The 22,795-nt window shown below is 36.9% G+C and overlaps 1 protein-coding gene across 5 annotated transcripts in view; it reads right to left on the reverse strand.

Annotated features, from left to right (window-relative positions):
- Window positions 1-22,795, reverse strand: part of GPATCH8 (G-patch domain containing 8) — a 107,314-nt gene that overhangs the window by 76,076 nt on the left and 8,443 nt on the right. For 3 of the 5 annotated variants that reach the window (XM_011225655.3, XM_019800217.2, XM_034641517.1), the window contains exon 1: window positions 5,425-5,505. Coding sequence is in view for 1 of the 5 variants with exons in the window: in XM_002919743.4 (XP_002919789.1) it covers window positions 5,425-5,499 (75 nt within the window). In the remaining 4 variants the exon portion in view is untranslated. Of the gene's footprint in view, window positions 1-5,424; window positions 5,506-22,795 lie in introns of those variants that run through there. The other 2 variants (XM_002919743.4, XM_034641518.1) reach the window with 2 other exon arrangements.

Raw genomic sequence — 22,795 nt, forward strand, 5'->3', positions numbered from 1 at the left:
TAAGTGAATGACTAACACAGAAAATGTGGACCCTTCCTATCATTCCAGACTACCTGCTTTTGGAGGAAAAAAGGCAGCTCTGTGACTCTGCAGAAAGGGCTAGTATTCAGTAGGGTCCCTTTTCCTACCAAAAAAAGAAAAAAAGTTTTATAAACACTTGTCAAAAATCCAATAGGCTTAGAGATGATGGACAACACAAGGAAGACACACCAAAATACCTCATAACAAAGTAGAACAAAGCAGACTTGCCTATCTCTGAAATGATCAAAATGCTCACTGAACATTCACCGTGAACGAATAAGGGACTCCCTCATATGCCTGTGAAAATAGTAATCTCCTCTCTCTATCTGGAGTTGTGATTTTGCTAATTATTCCCATGGATGTTATTTAAAACAATAAACTGGAGTAAGTAATTTAAAGCCCAAACAGGTAATCTAGACACAACAAGGGCAATGAGCACTAAAATTACTTCTAAAGTAGTAACATTTTACTATTTCAGTCACTATAGTAGTAACTAAAAAATCTTTCAGTTTTTTATTTTAAAATAAAATATATAATAAAATATATAATTTGAGGTTTAATTATAATGTCATAGGACCAAAAATAAGTAATAGAAATGTTTTTCTTTTTTAACACTGTCTGGTTTATAATTAACAACAGGCACGACAATGACAGGCTGTTTATAAATTAAATGCACATGAAGAACTGCAGGAAAATACCTATCTACCTACCCTACTTACCTACCTATTTAAGTAAACTCTGCCCCCAGTGTAGGGCTCAAGCTTATGACCCCAAGATCAAGAGTCGCATTTTCTAACAACTGAGCCAGCGAGGCGCCCTAAGACAAATAGTAATTTTAAATTAACTGATAAAGCAACTGAGCTTTGCCCAAGGGAGGCGGGCAAAAAAACTGGTTTTCCACTTATCACAGAGTTCCCACAAGCTATTTGTTCTCTCTCTACTCAACGCCAAAACAGTAGCAGTGGGACATTTTCTTTGGTTAGGGATGAATTTATTAATTCTGGTCAAACCATGAAACTGAACTGAAAACCCAAACTTTTTTTACAACTCTTACTTCAGCTGGCCTTTTTTTGTTTCCATTTCTAAATATATAACTAAAATGCTGTATTTCTACCCTTTGTTCCCTTCTATTATATGTGTAAGAAAGGAGAATATAATTTTTAAATGGGAAGATCTCTGAAGGCAAGATATAAGTATTATTAACTATCAACATGCTGAAACACAACACCAGAAAAAACAAAACAACAAAAACCTCATTATTGTTTCAGCCATTCCTCAACACTTGTATTTATTAACTACCAAGTAGAAAATTTTCCCAAGAAATTTTCTCTGCTCCATAAAGCTGTATTCCATCATAGTAACAATGACCATTTTGGCAACAGCACCACCAATCTGTAAAATGGGACCTTGCCAAAACACAGATAAAAATTTACTTTATCTTAAGAGGCTGATTCCAGTTTTTATAGCAGGAAATAGAATATCATGTCTCAAGAGAAAACTATACTACAATTATGTCAGTGACTGGATGAATATTAACTCCACACTCAATTTTCTTTTAGTTGACAGCCACATTCAATTTACACCATTTAGCCCATTTTCAACAGTGACAAAAATGGTAAGTCTCTTGAGTGGATTGTAAGCTTTGCTGATTGTGTATTAAAAGACTCTATAAGCAAAAACCAAATGCTACTAGGTGAACCCATGCAAACAACAAGTTGTAAAAATTCCCCAAACAAAAAATCTATAGCTCACTACAGATGACACAATGAAGACTAGAGAGAAAAGCCATATAGTAATGCTACACCATTCAGCTCCAAGAAGCACATTATTTATAGTGCAGTCCACATATGGTCACTGCTAAATGTCAAATCAGCAGTCTTATAGTTACCGTTTGGAACTAGTGGAGTCCACAGATCTAAACAGATATGCGACATGACAAAACTCAATTATACATATACTTCTAAATCTCTACATGAGCAAAGTAAACATCAGCAACTGGAGTTTGAAAACTTACATTAATTTTTTAAAACTGCTCCGTCAACCCTTTAAGAACTATAAAGACGGGATTTTTATCAGGTAAAACAAAGACAAACTAATGGCTGATGGTAGTTCTACTTCCAACTGCAACTGTGACAACATATTTACTATGATGCAGGTATTGTGCCTTCTGTATAGCTTATAATCATGCCCTCATCTCATTTCTCGTAATCTATGACAAAGGTCATAAAAAACCATATATCCTAAATCACACCAACCAGTTCTTGGAACTATGGTGGAATTCTAGACTGAGCTATGGCTTTAGATTAAGTTTTGTTTTCTAAGTATTTTATCCTTGTTAAGAATGTAGAGAATATAACTGTAATGGCTGGGACTTAATAATTTTTAAGCAATAACTTAAAATTCAAGTCCTAAAAGGTTTTGTAATAAAGGTAAAACATTAATACTTTCTATCTTCCCTGTAATTCAGATAATCAAGTTGTCTGGCAATTTTTTAATAATTTTGTTAGAACAAAGTTTTATTCCTAACCAAAAATTTCATTGAAAGATATCTGGTTGGTTGAAATAAAGCAAGGGAAATAAAACTTCAACAAAGATTATGAAATACTTTACAAATGCTGGATTTTGAGGTGTTTTCCACACTTCCTGATTGAAAGGGAAATACCTGTATCATCAAACTAACAAATCTAGGCTTCAGAAGTTTACTAAAAGCATAATGCATTAAGTCTTTGTATTTCATTCCCCATCTTGCCAGTTTGCAACAAATTTACCCTATTACCAAAGGAAAAGACCTTAATCCTATACTCACAATAACCCTTCACACAGGCATATTTCTTGGCACAAACCTGTGCAGAGACTTCCACGGTTACCAGCTGCTGCAGATTACCTTTGTTTTAAAAAAAAAAAAAATGACTAGACCTTTAGCTCCTGCAATGATCTGTAGACTCCCAAAGCTGCATATTTCCAGCCACTTTTGAGTTGCATGCTGTAGCAAAACAGTCAGCACCTCTCAATAGATATTGCTGCAGAGAAAGATTTTAATTCAGCAGAGACTCTTCTATGTGTAAGAAGCAATGCCATTTCCCCCTAAGAACAAGAGAGTTCAATATAGCCAGCCAGCCAGCCATATAACTAAAATCTACTTATTTGGTGGGCATTCCTTAGGTGATAGGGTACTTCCTTTTGAATGGGGTGCGAGGGGGAGAGGGGAATTGATACCACACTATCAACTTCCATGTCAATTGTTTTAGCAAAAATTTCTTCAAAACCTTTCTTTAAAAACATTCAATTTGTCCCCAAGTGATTTGGTAAGAGAAATAAAATCCCTCCTCCTGCTGTGTGTCCCCATTTCTATCTAACACAATGTAGACTATGAAGCTCCTCCTCCTACTAAACGACCACATCGGTAATATTTATTTGTTTCAGGAGTAAATTTTCATTAGAAGTATAATTTGTTAATATACATCTCTGAACATACACTTATTTATTAAAAAAATTAAATTTCCAGTCTACTATATCATTCATTATTTTAAGTGGAGAAGATAATACTACTCAATAAATAGAGCATATATCAATTCCACTCCTACTCTTTGAGATTATCCAACAATGATTACTCAGTCAGACTGTCTTCTGATAGCATTCTTCCTATGACAAGTGCTGGAAAAAATCCTGGACAATGTGAGAAGAAAAACAGCATTAGCCTCACACGCCAAAGGAAAGAATTTTCCAAAAACTTTAAAATGTAGCCCTAAAATGCTTTAGAAATGTTAAATATTAGAGTTTTAAAAAAATCTTTATTGAGTATAGTAATAATGCAAATTATTTAGTCTAATTAAATTTCCTACTACTGTTGAGTCAGAGTACCCACGGAATTATAGCTTATTTATTAGTCATGTACCTTGTAGATACGGTACTTGGGTCTTGCTTCTGATAGCTATCTGTTCTTAAACTATGACCCAAAGAAACATTAAAATAAAATGGAAAAATTATTTTTCAAGTACAAAATACTAATCTAGCTAGCTTACAGACTTCATTATAAAATTCTGCCTTGTAATAATTCCCAAGATGATAAAGAACAAGGTACAAACTTCAGTGATTTTTAACTTAGCAATGTGGACTTGGCATTTTATCCTCAAATCAAACACAAGACTGGGCTTTCAGCACAATATCAGATATGAATTCTCCCTCTGCAGCATTATCACATGCGTCATCAATTACTGCCATGCCTAAGTCTAGCATCATGCCAGCACATTAAGACAGAAGGTACTATATGCAGTGTTCACTGGACCAGAAGAACAGAAATAAGAAGGGGAGGTGGGGGAGAAAGAAACCCTAGAGAAGAAATTAAAAAAAGGCAGACCGTGCAATACAAACCAGATCATGGCTGCTTAGCTAATATGGGCCAACTGCTGTGGAAGAAAAATGTCGAACACCCCAAGTTGTGTAAATTTCCGTAAACATCTAAACACACACACAAACACACACACAACACCAACCTAATTAGGAACATAAATATATGTTGATCCTTTACTATGTTACAGTTTTGAAAATAAAAGCTAAAGTTAAAATATCTGTGCTCTCTAAACTGCCTTATTTACCTGAGGGAGGAGAAGCTAGTGTTTCTTAAAAGGAAAAGGGAGAGGTCTTGACTGCTATAAAGATTAAGATTTCCTCTTTGATCATTTTTGCTTAAGTTTACCAGTAACTCACTGAAACCCTTATTAAAATATGTACACCTAAGCACAAATATATTAAATACTGACAATACTGACATGTTTAGACATTTTAACAATGAACTGTGTAATTTAAAAATAAAGGGCTTTTCAAAATGAAAATAATGTTCAAAAATTAAGACTTTTAAAAAAAATTAAGTCAAGAAAATAAATCTCCTTGTTCTATTACTTTACATCAATAACCAAAACTAAGCCATGTAAAGAGATAGAAAGAATCAGCTTTTCACAAAAACCAGACTTCTACTTAAGCTACCAATTTGTCATTTTTCTTAAGTGTCTGATAAATATGTTAGTCCTTAACTATTCCTAATGGAACATTTCACACGTGATTGTGTTGCCCAAGAAAGGTGAAGCTTTTAAAGGATCAAAATACATTTTACTCCTTTATTCAATTTACAAAAACACTAAACTTTAACTTGCTATCCTTAACAGAATATCAGTATGGGCCAAAATGATATTTTTCCATCAAATTCTAAATTGTTTCTAATTTTTCAGACTGATTTCCCAAAATATTAAATATTAGATTACATCCCAAACTCTATTTGATTATTGTGGGGCATGCAAGAAAACAGTTCTAAACTGCACTGTAAATTATTCTTAAGTTTAAATTCATTCACATCAAGTGTCACACGAACACTACCTATGACCCAAAATTAAGCACTGATCATCTTACCGATTCTATAGGCTTGTCAAGTGATGCTTGTTCAATTTCCAAATGTCCTTCTTCATACTGATCAAAGTGATTACCCTGAAAAAACAAGACTACAGTTATTTTTCAAAAGTGATAAATGCCAAAATCACTAATAATCTAATCAAAATAGGGGTTATTTTTGACTTTTCATTCTTTTTCAGTAGACAGTCAAAACTGTGCCACAAATTCAGACTTTTCTAAATCTATAAAAATAATTTATAAGAGAAGTCCAGGCCTAGTAATATGAATTCTTCCTATACGGCAAACACCGCAATTGCTAACTAAAATACTATCAAAAGCACCTGGGATTATCAACTTCTTCTCACACTGACTATATTATGAAGACTGCGGGATCTTAAAAACAAAAATCCATGTTTAACTTTTCATAAACAATCCTGTACTAAAGAAAATAAATAATAGAAGAATGAAAATAAAACCTATACTATAATACTGTCCAATGTTGATGACATTGCTTTTAACTAAAACTGCTAAAACACTCAACTTTAAGTGCTAACTCCCAAGTTTCAAGGAATTAGAAAACACAATCTCCTGACACATTATTCCAAATACAGCTATTCCTCAAAAGATCTGCCAAGAGAGAGAAACATGTCTGTATAATACCATATTTGACCATAATCAAGCAAGCAGTCACTACAACTAGAATAAATCAAAACAGTTCAACTGAGGAAAGGTGCAGGCAACTAGAAGTTTTCTCTAATCATGGTTTTCTCTCATCCCCCTGCTCCATCACAAAAGAAGATCTCATAATTGGGCTTTAAATTAGAATACCAATTTTCTGGTTCCCTTTTTGTTACAAAAGAGGGCATGATAATTTGTAAGCCCTCAACCGACCTAAATCAAAAGACTAAAGAGCCTACATTAATTCAGTGTGTGGAGTGATAGGACAACTTGAATGTAAACCCAACAAAAAGTTACTTTGCTTTTTCAAGGTAAAATTTTAGTTGAATAAATGAAACTTAATGATAGAGATCTAAAGCATACAATCTGCCACACTACCATAAACACTAGGTTACTTGCTTCCCTCATCAGACTGTGAAGTTCTTAAGAACAAAACTAAACCTTATTTATCTCTTATAACCCTAAAAATACAGTGGCAAAACATTAGAGAACAATTAGGTGCTAAAATTGTGTGGTAGTGATAAAAAAAAAATTCTGGAATTAGACAGTAGTGGTGACAACGGTCGTACAACACTGTTAATGTACTTAATGCCACTAAACTGTATACCTTAAAATGCTTAAAATGATACTTTTGTATTGCATTTTACCACACTAAAAATGATAAAAAAAAATAAAATTGTGCAGTAGAGTCTTTCCAAAAGAAGAAACGAGTAACAGAAATGGGTTTTCCAAAGAAAAAAATGCAAATCCTAAAAACTGAAGAGCAGGCATTCCAAGAATGAGGAAAAGCGATCATCAACAAATGCTAAAAATGAAAAAAAAGAAGCTGTTAATCCTGAAAGTTTCTTAATCGCCAATATTTTGTCCAACGATTTCTTTAAAATTAACACATGCCTCTTCTTTTAACTTCTAAGGCAACATATAAAAGATTAGAAACAGTTACTTACAAGGTGTTGACTGCAAAGCGCTTCAAAATTCCCGAATAATAAATATCCAAATGCTTAGATTAACTCAAAAACCTCATATTATAGAACAATGTCCCACTGAATTTAATAATTCTTTCACTCCACAGCTCTATATGATTTAAAGATAAAATCTCGTGCTACCAACAACTGGACACAATTTTGAAAGTAAATCTTTCGAGTAACTTAGGACAACCATGTTTTAGATCAAAAGAGAATTGCCCCAAATTTATCACTATCAAAGATGATACACTAAAAGCACAAACACTTGCAGATATTATGAGAAAACTACCAAGTAACTCTACAAAAAAGAATATGGACATCTAGGAAAAGCCATTCTAGTTCATCCTTACTACACAAGAAATCACTCAAATTTTCCCAAATAAATAATGAATCATTAACAAAATCCTTTCATCTGTAGGCTTAAAATCATTTTAAAGATTTTATTTATTTTTTAATTAACCTCTATACCCAACGTGGGGCTCAAACTTACAACCCCGAGATCAAGAGTTGCGTGCTCTACAAAATGAGCCAGCCAGGTGCCCCAGACTTAGTCATTTCAGAAAATCCTTCTGTAGATTTGGAACAACAGGTTCCAAATGAGATGCTTAACAAATTTCTAAACACAGCCAGCTAAGTTTTCAAATCTGTTCTGGATCTATCAGACACAATACAAAACAGGATTAATAATACAGTTTGAGTCTAGAAAAAGACCCATCCATTTATTATTAACTGATCTTCAACAAAGGTGCAAAGACAATTCCATAGGGAAATAATAGCAATTTAAATAAATGGTGCTACAACTCAGTATCCATATGCAAAAAAAAAAAAAAAAAAAGGATGAGCCTCAACCTAAACCACACACCACAGTAAAAATGAATGAATGAATGAATAGATAACCCAAAACGTATCACAAACCTAAATGTAAAACCTAAAATTATAAAGTTTCTAGAAGAAAATATACAGGAGAAAATCTCTGTGATCTTGGGTTAGATAAAGGTTTCTTAAACTACACCACCAAAAACGCAATCTGTAAAAGAAAAAAATTGAAAAACTGGACTGGGAGAAAGTGTTCACAACTCTCATACCTGATAAAGGACTTGTATATCCAAAATACACAAAGAACTTTCAAAACAGAGTAATAAGAAAACCCAATTTTTAAAGCAGGCAAAAGATTTAAACACACTTCACCAAAGATGATATACAGATGGTAAATAAACACTCAAACATCATTAATCATCAGGGAAATACAAACTAAAGCCACAAGGTGATACCACTATGCATCTATTAAAATGGCTTAAAAAAAAAAAAAAGCAACTAACAATATTAAGTATTGCTGAAATTGCATGGAAACCCTCACAGATGACTGGTGGGAATATTAAATGGTACAGCCATTTTAGAAAACAGTTTGGCAGTTTCTTATAAAATTAAACACACATTAAAAAAAATTAAACACACACTAGAGCACCTGGGTGCCTCAGCCAGTTAAGCAACCAACTCTTGGTTTCGACTCTTAGTTTCTGCTCAGGTCAGGATCTTAGGGTCATGGGATCAAGCCCCACATGGGCTCCAAGCTTAGCAAGGAGCCTGCTTTTCCCTCTCCCTCCCTCTCTGTTCCTCCCACCTGCTCTTTCTCTCAAATAAGTAAAAATCTTTGAAAATAAATAAATAAATAAAACACACACTTAACAAACAAGCCATCAATACTGTCCCCAGGTATTTACCAAATAAAAGGAAAAACTTATGTTCACACAAAATCCTGTCTTGCAAAATGTCTAGAAACTAACCAAATGTCCCTCAACTGGGGAACAGATTAAAATACCATGGTACACCCACACAATGACCACTGAACTCATCAATAAAAAGAAACAAACTACTCATATAAACAGTAACACAGATGAATCTCAAATGCATTATGCTAAGTGAAAGAAGCCATACTCAAAAAATTATTGTATAATTCCATTTACATGGCATTCTGTAAAAGGCAAAACCAGAGAAAAGAAAACTGATCAGTGGTTGCCAGGAGCTATATACTGATTGTGTCAGTGGTTACATATTTTGTTAAAACTCAAGGAACTGTACTAATATGAACTGCACTAATATGTACACTAATATGAGTGAATTTCACTATATCTTAATTATACTTTAATTTTTTTAAATGAAAAAGAACAGGTAAAGCCAATATTTCTACATCTCTCCCCTTAAAATATTTAAGCATTAAAATGTTTAAAATCTGTTGTGTGAAGATGTTTTGGTGGTGGTTACATGAATATATACATGTGTTAAAATTCATAGAACTACACATCAAAATAAAAGTCAGGGGCGCCTGGGTGGCTTCAGTTGGTTGAGCATCAGACTCTTGATTTTGCCTCGGGTGATGATCTCAGGGTGGTGGGACCAAGCCCTGCATCAGGCCCTAAGCTCAGTGCAGAGTCTGCTTTTCCCTCTCTCTCTCCTCCTCCCCCTTGCTCACGCTATCTCTAAAATGAATAAATAAAATATTTTTTTTAAAAAAGTATTACCGTACAATTTATTAAATTAAAATAAACTGGGGTGCCTGGGTGGCTCAGTCAGTTAAGTGTCTGCCTTTGGCTCATGTCATGATCCAGGGGTTCCAGGGATGGAGCCATCTGCTTCTCCCTCTCCCTCTGCTCCTCCCCCAACTCGTGCTCTCTCTCACTCACTCTCAAATAAGTAAAAAATCTTTAAAAATAAATAAAACTAAAAAATATGCATAGACAGCTCTAGAATACGTTGATACTAGAGATTAACTCTAAGAGAACTGAGTGCCTAAGAGACAAGAGATACAAAGGAGGCCCTGTTTTTAACTACGTTTTTTTTTCCTTTTGAATTTTATACTTAATACCCTAAGACTCAAATACTCTAATGGAAATCACAACCCTTTGTGTTTATCTTTGAATGCTTAATCAGCACCATTCAAAATAAATTTCTCATGAAATTATTTTAAAATTTTAAAGTGGTGTTGATTCAAAAATATATAATTTTCATTTTTAAATATTGAAATATAAAAACAAAATCATGATTTGTTTGGACATCTGAAACTTTTTTAAAAAAAAGCATATACATCGGGGGCGCCTGGGTGGCTCAGTCGTTAGGTGGCTCCCTTTGGCTCAGGGCGTGATCCTGGCGTTCTGGGATCGAGCCCCACATCAGGCTCCTCCACTGGAAGCCTGCTTCTTCCTCTCCCACTCCCCCTGCTTGTGTTCCCTCTCTCGCTGGCTGTCTCTCTCTGTGTCAAATAAATAAATAAAATATTTAAAATAATAAAATAAAAAGAAAATAAAAAATAAAATAAAAAGCATATACATCAGACGTAAAGGCCACAAGCTCAGCTAATTTTTTTTGCCAGTCTTCTCAATAATTGACACCAGAGCTGCTCTTTTGCTGCTGAGAGGTTGACTACTTAAGAAAAAAGAAGAAAAAAAAAAGAAAAGGCATCTCTCAATCATCCACAATGTAATTCCAACTTTAATAAATTTCAATTAAAAACTAACTAATCAGTTTATGGGACACCTGGATCCTTGCTCAGCAGGGAGCCTGCTTCTCTCTCTGCCTGCAGCTCCCCCTGCTTGCTCTTTCTCTGACAGATAAAATCTAAAAAAACAAAACCAAACAAATCAGTTCAGATAGAAACAATTAATAGTAAAAGACACCAAACTTTCTGGACTCAGAAACTTAAAAATTACAACCAAATGATCTCTTCAATGAAACCAACAAATTTACACATTAAAAAACAAAAATACCAGGGTGCCTGGGTGGCTCACTTGGTTGGGCAACTGCTCTCAGCTCGGGTCATGATCTCCAGGTCCTGGAATCAAGTCCCGTGTCTGGCTCCCAGATCAGCTGGGAATCTGCTTCTGCCTCTCTCTCTCCCTCTGCCTCTCCCTGCTGCTTGTGCACGCTCGCTCTCTCAAATGAATAAATAAAATCTTTAAAGAAATAATAAGTAAATAAATAATAAATAAATAAATAAATAAATAAATAAATAAAAATACCCTGATGGTATTTTTTACTGATTCACAGTCTAAATTTAAGAGTGTTAAGGAAAGAAAGCTCAGAGAGGAACTCAATTTTAACAGTTTACTCCTGTGGTCTTGCTAAACAGTACATTTGTACCAGCAATCTTTTGAGTACCTATTAATAAGTATCAGGAACTATGTGCTTCACAGGCATGATCAATTAATCCTCTCAATGACCCAACACGGTAGGTATCATTCTTCATTTGCGTTTTCAGATGCAGAATTCAGAGGGTGTAAGAAATATGCCCAGTTACTTAAACAGTAAGTGAAGAAGCCCAAATTCCAAACTCAAGTCATTGTAACTTTAAAGTTTGTGTTCTGGGGCATCTGGGTGGCTCAGTTGGTTAAGCATCTGCCTTCGACTCAGGTCATGATCCTGGGGTTCTGGGATCGAGTTCCACATTGAGCTCCCTGATCAGTAGGGAGTCTGCTTCTCCCTCTCCTTCACCCCCCTGCTCCTGCACACGTGCGCACCCAGTCGCTCTCTTTCAAATAAATAAATAAAATCTTAAAAAAATAATAAAGTTCCTGTTCTTTCTGGTATGCTACTTTGTGATTTTTTTTTCCCCAGGAGGAAGAGTCAGGAGGAAGAACACTGGGATACAGCACATTTTCCATAGCTTTTACAAATTTTAAATGCAGATGATACTCACTGTAGCACTTTCTAGTATATTAAGAAAAAAAAATTAGAGGGGAGCCTGGGTGGCGCAATTGGTTAACCATCCAACTCTTGGTTTTGGCTCAGGTCGTGATTTCGGGTCTTGAGATGGAGCCCTGGGTAGTCTGCTTAAGACTCTCTTCCTCTCTCTCTGCCCCTCCCCCCAGCAAGTGCGGGGGCGGGGGGGTGTGTGTGTGTGTGTGTGTGGTCTCTCTCAAATAAATAAATCTTAAAAAAAAAATTAGAAACAGGGGTGCCTGGGTGGCTCAGTCGTTAAGCATCTGCCTTTGGCTCAGGGCGTGATCCCTGAGTTATGGGATCGAGCCCCACATCAGGCTCCTCTGCTGGGAGCCTGCTTCTTCCTCTCCCACTCCCCCTGCTTGTGTTCCCTCTCTCGCTGGCTGTCTCGCTGTCAAATAAATAAATAAAATCTTTAAAAAAAAAATTAGAAACAAATGTCCAATAGGGAAAGAGTTTAATACTATTTTATTAACACAACAATCGGAGTTACAACAAAAATTTTTAAAACTATACAGAAGCAGGTTAAGTTACACAGAAGGGGAAAAAATCAAAAAGGTAGTTCACTAATTAACAACTCTGTATTCTTTCTGTGGATAAAAACTGAGTGTTATTCTGAAAATGTGACAGGAGCTGATAAATGTATCTGAAGAAACACATTTAACAAACACCCGAAGTTCAATTTTTTTTTAATTTAAATATGATTTTAGGGGCGCCTGGGTGGCACAGCGGTTGGGCGTCTGCCTTCAGCTCAGGGCGTGATCCCAGCGATCTGGGATCGAGCCCCACATCAGGCTCTTCTGCTATGAGCCTGCTTCTTCCTCTCCCACTCCCCCTGCTTGTGTTCCCTCTCTCGCTGGCTGTCTCTCTCTCTGTCGAATAAATAAATAAAAAATCTTTAAAAAAAAATATGATTTTAGGGGCACCTACATGGCTCAGTCAGTTAAGTGGCTGCCTTTTGCTCTGGTCATGATCAGGGCTGAGCCCCACATCGGGCTCCCTGTTCAGCAGGGTGTCTGCTTCTCCTTCTCTCTTCCTCTGCCCCTCCTGCCCCCCCTTATGCTCTCAATCTCTTTCAAATAAATATTTTCTTTAAAAATATGATTTTAGTGATACAAGATGACTTTAAACAACCTGAAAAGAAATATTCCACAACCATAACTAAATTAGTGAACTGAGATTACTTGAGTATTTGCTTGATTTGCCTAATAAGCCAACCAATTAGTTGCAACATTTGAAAAGTATAAAAACTGCTTATATTTTGTACTTAGAACTTACCCTTTTAAATATTAGGATTATAATACCAAGCCACAAACAGTAAGAAGCACTTACCAACAAAAAAAGTATTTCTTTTTTTCCTCCAAGATTTCATTTATTTGACAGAGAGACAGCCAGCAAGAGAGGGAACACAAGCAGGAGGAGTGGGAGAGGAAGAAGCAGGCTCCCAGCAGAGGAGGCCAATGCAGGGCTCGATCCCCGGACTCCAGGATCACACCCTGAGCCAAAGGCAGATGCTCAACGACTGAGCCACCCAGGCGCCCAAAAAAAGTACTTTTCGCACAAGAAAAATTATCATTACAGCTTTCATTTAAACTGGTTTTCACCAAATCTGAGTCCTATAGGTATTGCGAATTTGCTGTATGACTTAAAACAAATCACGTTACATTTCACATCCATCTGTACCATTTACAAAATGAAGAACTTTAACTGGACACTCTTTTATGTCATTTCTTGGCCTAAAATTTCAAAAAATTTGCAAATTTAAACTGAATTAAATTTAGCCTCTAGAAAATGATTAAGTCATTTAAAATCTGTTAATACAAAAACATATGCCATCAATTCCTACAAAAGAAAAATATTAACCACAATGGCAACAATCCTTGGTGGCAAAGCATAAAACATTTTTCGCCTACCACCAAAACAAATGTAGTCTTATTCCATGACATGTAAACCAAGTAAAAGCAAACAAATGACCTTGGTTTGGTGATGACTTTTTAGATTCCCAACACCAAAGGCATGAGTCATGACAGAAATAATAAATTGGACTTTGCTGAAATTTTAAACTTCTGCTCTGCAAAAGACACTATGAAGAGAATGAGAACACAAGCCGCAAACTGGGAGAATAGATTTCCAAAAGTTATATCTGATTAAAAAAAAAAAAACTTATCCAAAATATGCAAAGAACTATTAAAATTAAATAAGAAAAAAAGAACCCAATTTAAAACTGGGCAGAAGATCTGAAATGATACCTCACCAAAGAAAATATACAGATGGCAAATCAGCATAAGAGATGATCAACATCATACATCATTAGGAAATTGCAAATTAAATGAATACCACTACATATCAATAGAATAGCTAAAATCCAAAACACTGGGGCACTTGGGTGTCTCAGTGAGTTAACAGTATGCCTTCAGCTCAGGTCATGATCCCAGAGTGCTGGGATCCAGCCCCGTGTAGGGCTCCGTGCTCAGCAGGAAGTCTGCTTCTCTCCCTCCCTCGGCCTGCTGTCCAACCCCCCTGCAGCTCATGCATGTGCATGCTCTCTCTCAAATAAATAACAATTCTTTTAAAAATTAAAATCCAAAACAGTGACAACACTAAATATGCTGACAAGGGTATGGGAGCAACAGGAACTCTCATTTGTTGCTGCTGGGAAGGTAAAAAAAGCGCAGCTACTTTTTTTGTTTGTTTGTTTGTTTGTCTAAAGTAGAGGGAGCAGCAGGCAGAGGGAGATGCAGGCTCCCTGTGAAGCAGGGAGCCCCACATGGGGCTCAATCCCAGGACCCTGGGATCATGACCTGAGATGAAGGCAGATACTTAACCAACTGAGCCACTCAGATACCCCACCACAGCCACTTTAGAAGACAGTTTGGCCATTTCTTACAAAACTAAACATAGCCTTACCATACAATCCACCAACTGCACACCATGGTATCTACACCCAAATGAGTTAAACACATATCTACACAAAATTCTGTGCACAGTGTTTATAGCAACTTTATTCGTAACTATTAAACTTGGAAATAACCAGGATCTCCTTCAATAGATAAACAGATTAATTAATGCTGGTACATCTATACAATAGATTATTATTCAGCACTAAAAATGAGCAATCAGGCCACAAAAAGGCATGGAGGAAACTTGAATACATATTAAGATTTTTTTTTATTTATTCATTTGAGAGAAAGAGCACAAGCAGGGGGTGAGGAAGAGGTAGAAGGTGAAGCAGACTCCCCACTAAGCCGGAAGGTGACACAGGGCTGGATCCCAGGACCCAGAGAGATCATGACCCCAACTGAAGGCAGACGCCCAACCATCTGAGCCACCCAGGCGCTCCTTGAATACATATTATTAAGTGAAAGAAGCCAATATGAAAAGGTCACATACTGTATGATTCCAAATATAGTACATTCTGGAAAAGGCAAAACTGTGGAAACAACAACAACAACAACAAAATCAGTGGTTGGGGCGCCTGGGTGACTCAGTCAGTTAAGCGTCTACCTATGGCTCAGGTCACGGTCCCAGGGTCCTGGGATCAAGCCCCATGTCAGGCTCCCTGCTCAGTGGGGAGTCTGCTACTCCCTCTCCCTCTGCTCCTGCTCTCTCTCTCAAATAAATAAAATCTTAAAAAAAAAAATCAGTGGTTGCCTGGAACTTCAGGGAGTAAGAATGGATGAACAGTAGAGCGCAGGCGATTTTTAGGGCAGTGCAACTATTCTGTATAATACTATAATGATGGATACATGTCATTATACTACATCTGTCAAAACTGACAGAACTCCACCAACAGTAACAAACATACCACTCTGGTATGAGATATTGACGGTGGGGACACTGTGTGTGAAGGGGGAAAGGATATATGCAAACTCTGTACTTTCAGCTCCATTTTGCTATGAATCTAAAATTACTCTAAAAAATAAAGTCTATATTTAAAAAAAAAAGTAAACAACAAAAGTTAATAATTTGAATAAACCCATAGTCAACATTTCCAAAACATTTCTTCCCAAAAATATGTCCATTTTAAAACTTTGCTGCAAAATTATAAAGTTGATAAGTGATTACTTCTAAGAAATAAAATGAAGGGACACCTGGGTGGCTCAGTCGGTTAAGCGTCTGCCTTTGGCTCAGGTCATGATTCCAGGGTCCTGGTATCTAGCCCCACACCTGGCTCCTTCCTTGCTCAGTCGGCTTCACCCTCTGCCCGTCTCCCACCCTGCTTGTGCTCGTGCATGCACTCTAATAAAATCTTTAAAAATAAATAAATAAAGGAAAAAACAAACAGGGGTCGCCTGGCTGGCTCAGTCAGAAGAACATGTGACTCTTGATCCCAGGGTCATGTATTCAAGTCCCATATGGGGTACAGAGATTATGTAAATAAACTTTTAAAAAGATTAAACAAATATTAAATAAAAATCAGAGGGTCCCTCTGTGCTATAGAATACACAGAGGTACTGGGGCACCTGGGTGGCTCAGTCAGTGCGCTGTCCAACTCCTAATTTTTGCTTGGGTCATGATCTCAGGGTTCTGAACCCACTTAAGGTTCTCTCCCTCTCCTTCTGCTCCCCCCCCTTTTGTATTTATTTGAAAGAGAAAGAGTGAGAGAGAGAGAAAACACAAAAGCAGGGGGAGAGCCAAGAGGGAGCGAGACAAGCAGACTCCCTGCTGACGGATCAAACCCAGGGGTCTGAGACCATGACCTGAGCCGAAGTCAGACAGTTAACCAACTGAGCCACCCAGGTACCCCCTCCCTCTCTTAAAAACTAGACAAAACAAAACAACAACATATATAGGTACTTAAGACAAACTGAAATATTTATTAAATTAGACCCAAAATTAATGACAATTACAACATTAACTAAATTTTTGCCCTTTAAAATTTTTTTTACAAACTGTCACAGCCAAGAAGACTCAAAAGAGACATGAGAGCTAAATGTAATGAGGTATCCTGTATGGGACCCTGGAACAGAAAAGGACATGAGGGGAGTACTAAGGATACAGGTATGGACTTGAATTAATAATAACGTATCAATACCCACTGATATGGATTATTAGCCTGTTAGTATGGTAACAAACATGCAAACACTAATGTAAGATGTTAAGGGAAACTAGGTACATATATATTTATGGGAGCTCTTACTACCTCAGCAATCTTTCTGTAAATCTAAAACTGTCCTAAAAAGGTTTATTTAAAACAAAGTTTTGAGAAGGGTCAGTATCACTCCATACACACAGACATGTACAGCTTCTTTTAGTTTTATAAAATACCTTCAGAAACCTTATCCTAACAAACTTAGATAATACAGCATTTGGCAATCAGAGGAAATTTTTTCTTTTCAGAGTAAACAAGAGTCCATGTGAGCAGGGTGGGGGGGGAATCTTTTTTTCAAGGTTTATTTCACAGAGAGAGAGTGTATGGGGGGGGGCGCAGAGGGAGAGAGAGAATACTGAAGCAGACTCCCCGCTGAGCACAGAGCCCCATGCTGGGCTCAATCCCAGGACCCTGAGATCATGACCTGAGCCAAAATCAAGAGTCAGCTGCTTAACTGACTGAGCCATCCAGGCACCCCAAGAAAAAGAATCTTAATAAGCAGGCTCCACACCCAGCACAGAGCCCTAGACAGGGCTCAATCTCATGACCCTGAGATCATGACCTGAGCTGAAATCAAGTCAGACACTTAACCAACTGAGCCACCCAGGCACCCATTAATCATCCCTATTTCACAAATAAGAAAACTGACACACAGATTGTCCCAAATTCACAAAGGCTTCTGATTCTTTGGGCAGGGGATAGGGTGTTTGGTAGGAATAAATGCAATTTTATTTTTATTTGAGTATAGTTGAAACACAGTGCTACATCAACTTTAAGTTGTAACAAGTGTACAATTTAGCAGTGTGGGGCTTGATTCTTAGTCCCATGTTTCCACCATTGTATTATACTATACAAAACTCAAAGATATAAACAAAACAAAACACCAATAACTTTGACCATAATTCTGAAACAATATTCCATATAGAAAAGTCAAACCCTGCTAGTTATCACAAAAGACATGGAAAGACTGAGGAAAGGTTACAGATTAGAGGGCGCAAAGAAGAAATAACTACATGCCATCAATTTAGAATCCTGGGTGGGATCCTGGAACAGAAAAAGAGTATTAGTGGATAAAAGTGGTAAAATTCAAATAAGGTCTATGGTTTAAATACTATTATATTATTGTACCAATGTTGGGGTGCCTGGGTGGCTCAGTCTTATACTACAATCTCTAAGAACAGTAGTAGTGGTGCTGGTGGTGATTATGATGATGGTAATAAATATTTGTTTCCCCCCTACACACAATTTTCATCATCCTGATGAACTTAGACTTATTAAGATCATTCTTTCCAGGGGCTCCTGGCTGGCTAAGTCAGCAGAACCTGTAACTCCTGATCTCAGGGTTTTAAGTTCAAGCCCCACACTGGGGGTAGACTTTACTTAAAAAACAAAACAAAACAAAAAAATCATTCTTTCCAAAAATAGGCAACATGGCATTTGATTACGTAAAGGCCTCAACAGGGATTTTAAGAAAAGTATTTTTTTCTTCTTTACCCTGCTTTCAAAATTTCATTTAGACTTCTCAAATCCCGTCAGAACTAGGATGATCACATAATGTATCATACAAACCAGGGCACTCTGAAAGTAAAAGGGAGGACTAAGAGTAAATACGCCAGGACAAAAGGTATAAACTACAACATATGGTCATCCTAGTGAAAATTCACAGATCCTATGTTAGATTTTTCCTAAAATTTAGTTTTAATGATGACTGCTTGAAACACTTATTCCAATGCCTAAATAACTCTTCCTGTCCACGTACTATCTGCTTTCAGAGTTGAAATAGAGTTTTTCATTTATGTTGAAATACAGTTTTTCATTTATGTTGATCAGAAATTTAAGTTGAAAGGGATCAGAATAGAAGCAATTTCACTTTTCAAAAAATAAATTATTTAAACACACACACACGTGTATATATACACTCAACAGAATTTCCTTCAACTGCCTCTCTCAACAAAAGCTTCCACTGGTGGCAGATCTAATTATAAATGAATAGAAGCTGGTTGACCTGCATGTCATTAAAATACACAGTAGCTCTAGTTCCTTACAGGTCAAGGATTCTGCTTCCAAGCACAGGACAAATGTGGAAACTTCTCTATTACAAATTTAGCTGTGATGATCATTTAAATATAAATAGAGACAGGGACTGCCCTAAACTTAACCATATAAGTGGAATCTTATTTGCTAACCAGTGCTGATTTTAGAATTTATCCTACACCTATACCCTTTCCACTGGTTAACTATATAATTAATATGGAAAATTAAAACTAGAGAAGAGGATAAATTATCGGGACAATTCTTTAAAGATCACAACCCATAGGCCATAATCTCAAATAGCAAAACACAATATTCAACACCCTGAAGAGGTGATATTCTCCTCTATCTTCCTATGACTATTTAACATGATTTCCCCCCAAAATTAATGAAAAGAAAATTAATGAAAAAACATTACTCACAGTCAAAGTCATTAGATCCAAGCTTTCTGATGAGCTTGATCAAATCAATTATTTAACACAAGGATTATACAGACTAAAGTTTTAAATTCTTTCTGATTTTTCCCATTTAAACTAGGTATGAGCCAAATTTAAAGTAGTTTTATCGCTGGCAGTATACTGTACCACTCATGCTGGCCCCATCTTTTAGCACCTGGCTCTGGCTATGAAGCTGAGTATTATGGACATTGCTGTCTCTCTGCTTCACATCTCCCCAACCAAAATTTATCTTTTGTACCATATTTACCATTATTCCCTTAGAGATGCTCTAAAGTCACTAAGGAGATACATTAATCGTTGCCCTACCTTACAACTCAAGTAACAGACTTGTTTATAATTCGGGCTTTCTAAATTCAAAACATGTAATGATGCTGATTTTACCTGCCATAGACAAAAAAATAGTATGTTTAGCAGATAGAGCCATACAGGATAGCTTCATATTCCATCTGTGAACAAAAACCAGTCCTGCTCTGTCAACAAATGAGAGACTTTCATCTCTGTCCCCGCTCCCTTCTCATTTCAAATAAACTAATTCTAGTATTAACCTAACCAATCCAGAAAGAAAATGTCTCAGGAGAAAAAACCCTATCCAAAAAGAAATGAACATTCTAGGGGACTACTGCATCCCAAAACCCCCAATTCTTCACTATTTTCATAATCATACAGTCTGATTTACACCAACTTTTTGTATACTATTATAAAAACCAAACATTTCTGAAGTCAGAGACACCAGAAATCAAATCACAACCATTTGCTAGCTGTATAACCTTGGGCAAATTATGAAAACTGGCCTAGGCCTGTTTCCTCAGCTGTTAAATCCAGATTATTACACTATAGCATTACTGCATAGGTTGTAGGAGGTACAGAGGGGCGCCTGGGTGGCTCAGTCAGTTTAGCATCTACCTCTCTCTCAGGTCATGATCCCACGGTCCTGGGATCACGTCCCACATTGGGCTCCCTGCTCAGCGGGGAGTCTGCTTCTCCCTCTCCCTCTGCCCCCCTCACTTGTGCTCTCTCTCAAGTAAGTAAAATCTTTTTAAAAAATTATTAAAAAAAAATAAAGAGGTACAAAATAATAAATTATTATTTTAAAGCACTGTTGAAACAAGTCAATACCCAGGAGAAAAAATTCATTTATTAAATTTAAGTCTGTGTAAATTAGCAGGAAAGATAATTGGCTAGTAATCTCAGCAAATAAGAACTTGAAAACATTACACTGGGTCAAGGGTATGAGGATATCACATACTAGTCTAAAAATACATGCACACCTGTCTGACATATCAAATTTTCTGGATAATTCGACTAGAACAAGAAAGAACTGGTTTCCAATAAAAGCCCTACACTGAAAAATTAGCAACTTTAATAGGAAAAAAATAAACTTTTTTCAGAAATGCATGAAAATACAGCAAACAATTCTTGAGGCATTCAGAAAGACAGGAAAACAACAGTTAAAGAATTTGTCTGGGGGCGCCTCAGCGGCTCAGCTGGTTAAGTATCCAACTCTTGATTTCAAGGTTGTGAGATTGAACCCCACATCAAGTTCTGTGCTCAGTGAGTGTGGAATCTGCTTGGGATTCTCTCTCTCCCTCTACTTTGCCCCTCACCCTGCTTGCTCGCTCTCTAAATAAATAAAATCTTTAAAAAAAAAAAAAAAGAATTAATCTGAAACCCATAGTAATGTATTTCTTTTACCACTGGCTGGTATAGATCTCTATTCAGAAGTCTGAATAAACTTCTGCACTAGTTCACAGGAAAACAAGTGTATGTACAACGTTTCACACAAAAGGAAACACAACTAAAAACTGCTGTAATTACAAACAATATATAATAAAGTAAAATTATGATTGGCCATAATACAGACTCCATATCTGAAATATCCCTCAACTGGCTTTACAGGATATCACAGGAAGTAACAGTTCAACCTAGATAATCCACAATACAGCAGGAAGCTGAGTCCCCCAACCTACATTCTTCTCAGCCTCTACTAAGCCTCTCCTTACATACTTGACTTTACTTAACTGTTAATTCAAATATCTGAGCAACTTCTAGGTGCCAGACCCTGGCTCGATGCTAGAAAAATGAATCAAACAAAGACTCCACATTCAAGGAGTTCTAAGTCCAGTATGAGGAGATAAATTATAAGGAAGGATACAGCAAGAGAGGTAAAAACACAGTGTTTAAAGGCTGAGACTGGTCGAAACTATCTGAAAGCTACCTCTTCAACTTGCTAGCTATGTGATCTGGGTAAGTTTTTCACTGTAAAATGGGGATAACAGAACCTGCCTTACTGGGAGATTACATGAAATAATGGTGCACACAACAGAGTAATAAGCACTCTATACTGTTAGCTGTTACTATTACCAGCAAAAGTGCTATTACTGAAATATGACCAAAGTGCTGTGGGGGAGCACAGAAAATGAAGTAACTCAACCTAGGAAGATGTCAGAGGTGATACCAAAACTTTTATATTGAAGAATATAAAAGTACAGTAGTAGGAATTCCAGAAAGGTAAGAACATATGCAAAAACAAGAATAATAAAAGAGCCTAGTGAGGCACCTGGGTGTCTCGGTCAGTTAAGCGTCTGCCTTCACTTCATGATCTCAGGGTCCTGGGATCAAGCCCCACTCTGGCTCCCTGCTCAGTGGGGAGTCTGCTTCTTCCTCTGCCCCTCCCCCTGCCCATTCTCTCTCTCTGTCAAATAAGTAAAATCTTTAAAACAAAACAAAACATTAGGGATGCCTGGGTGGCTCAGTCGGTTAGGCTGTCTGCTTTCAGCTTAGGGCCTGATCCCAGGGTCCTGGGATTGAGACCCACGTCGGGCTCCTTGCTCAGTAGGGAGCCTGCTTCTCCCTCTGCCTGCCACTCTTCCTGCTTGTGCTCTCTCCCTCTCTCTCTCTGACAAATAAAATCTCAAAAAAAATTAATTTAAAAAAATAATAGAAGAGCCTAGCATGTCCAGGTAACAGAAGAAAACTGAAGGATGGCAGGACAATGAAGGGAAAAGAAAAGAGATACACCTGTTAAAATGGCACCAGATGCCCAAGTCTTTTTTTTTTTTTTTTTTTAGTTTTTTTTTTTAAGTAATCTCTACACCCAGCATGGGGCTTGAACTCATAACCTTGAGATCAAGAGTCACATACTCCATTAACTGAGCTAGCCAGGTGCCCCATCCAGATGCTTGGGAGTTTTTTTTTTTTTTTTTTTTTTTTTTTACAATTTTATTTCTTTATTTGAGAGAGAGCTCATTTGAGCAGGGGGGAGGGGCCCAGGACGCAGGGCTCGATCCCAGGACCCTGGGCTCAATCCCAGAATCATGGGATCATGACCTGAGCTGACACTTAACTGACTGAACCACCCAGGTGCCCCCAGATGCTCAGGAGTCTTAAAAGTCAAGTTAGTAAGTTTGAATACTTAAGAATACTTGATACTTAAGAAAATCAGGAACAAGAGGAAA

The sequence above is a fragment of the Ailuropoda melanoleuca genome, chromosome 13 (genome assembly GCF_002007445.2).
Source record: "Ailuropoda melanoleuca isolate Jingjing chromosome 13, ASM200744v2, whole genome shotgun sequence".
Lineage (NCBI taxonomy): Eukaryota > Metazoa > Chordata > Mammalia > Carnivora > Ursidae > Ailuropoda > Ailuropoda melanoleuca.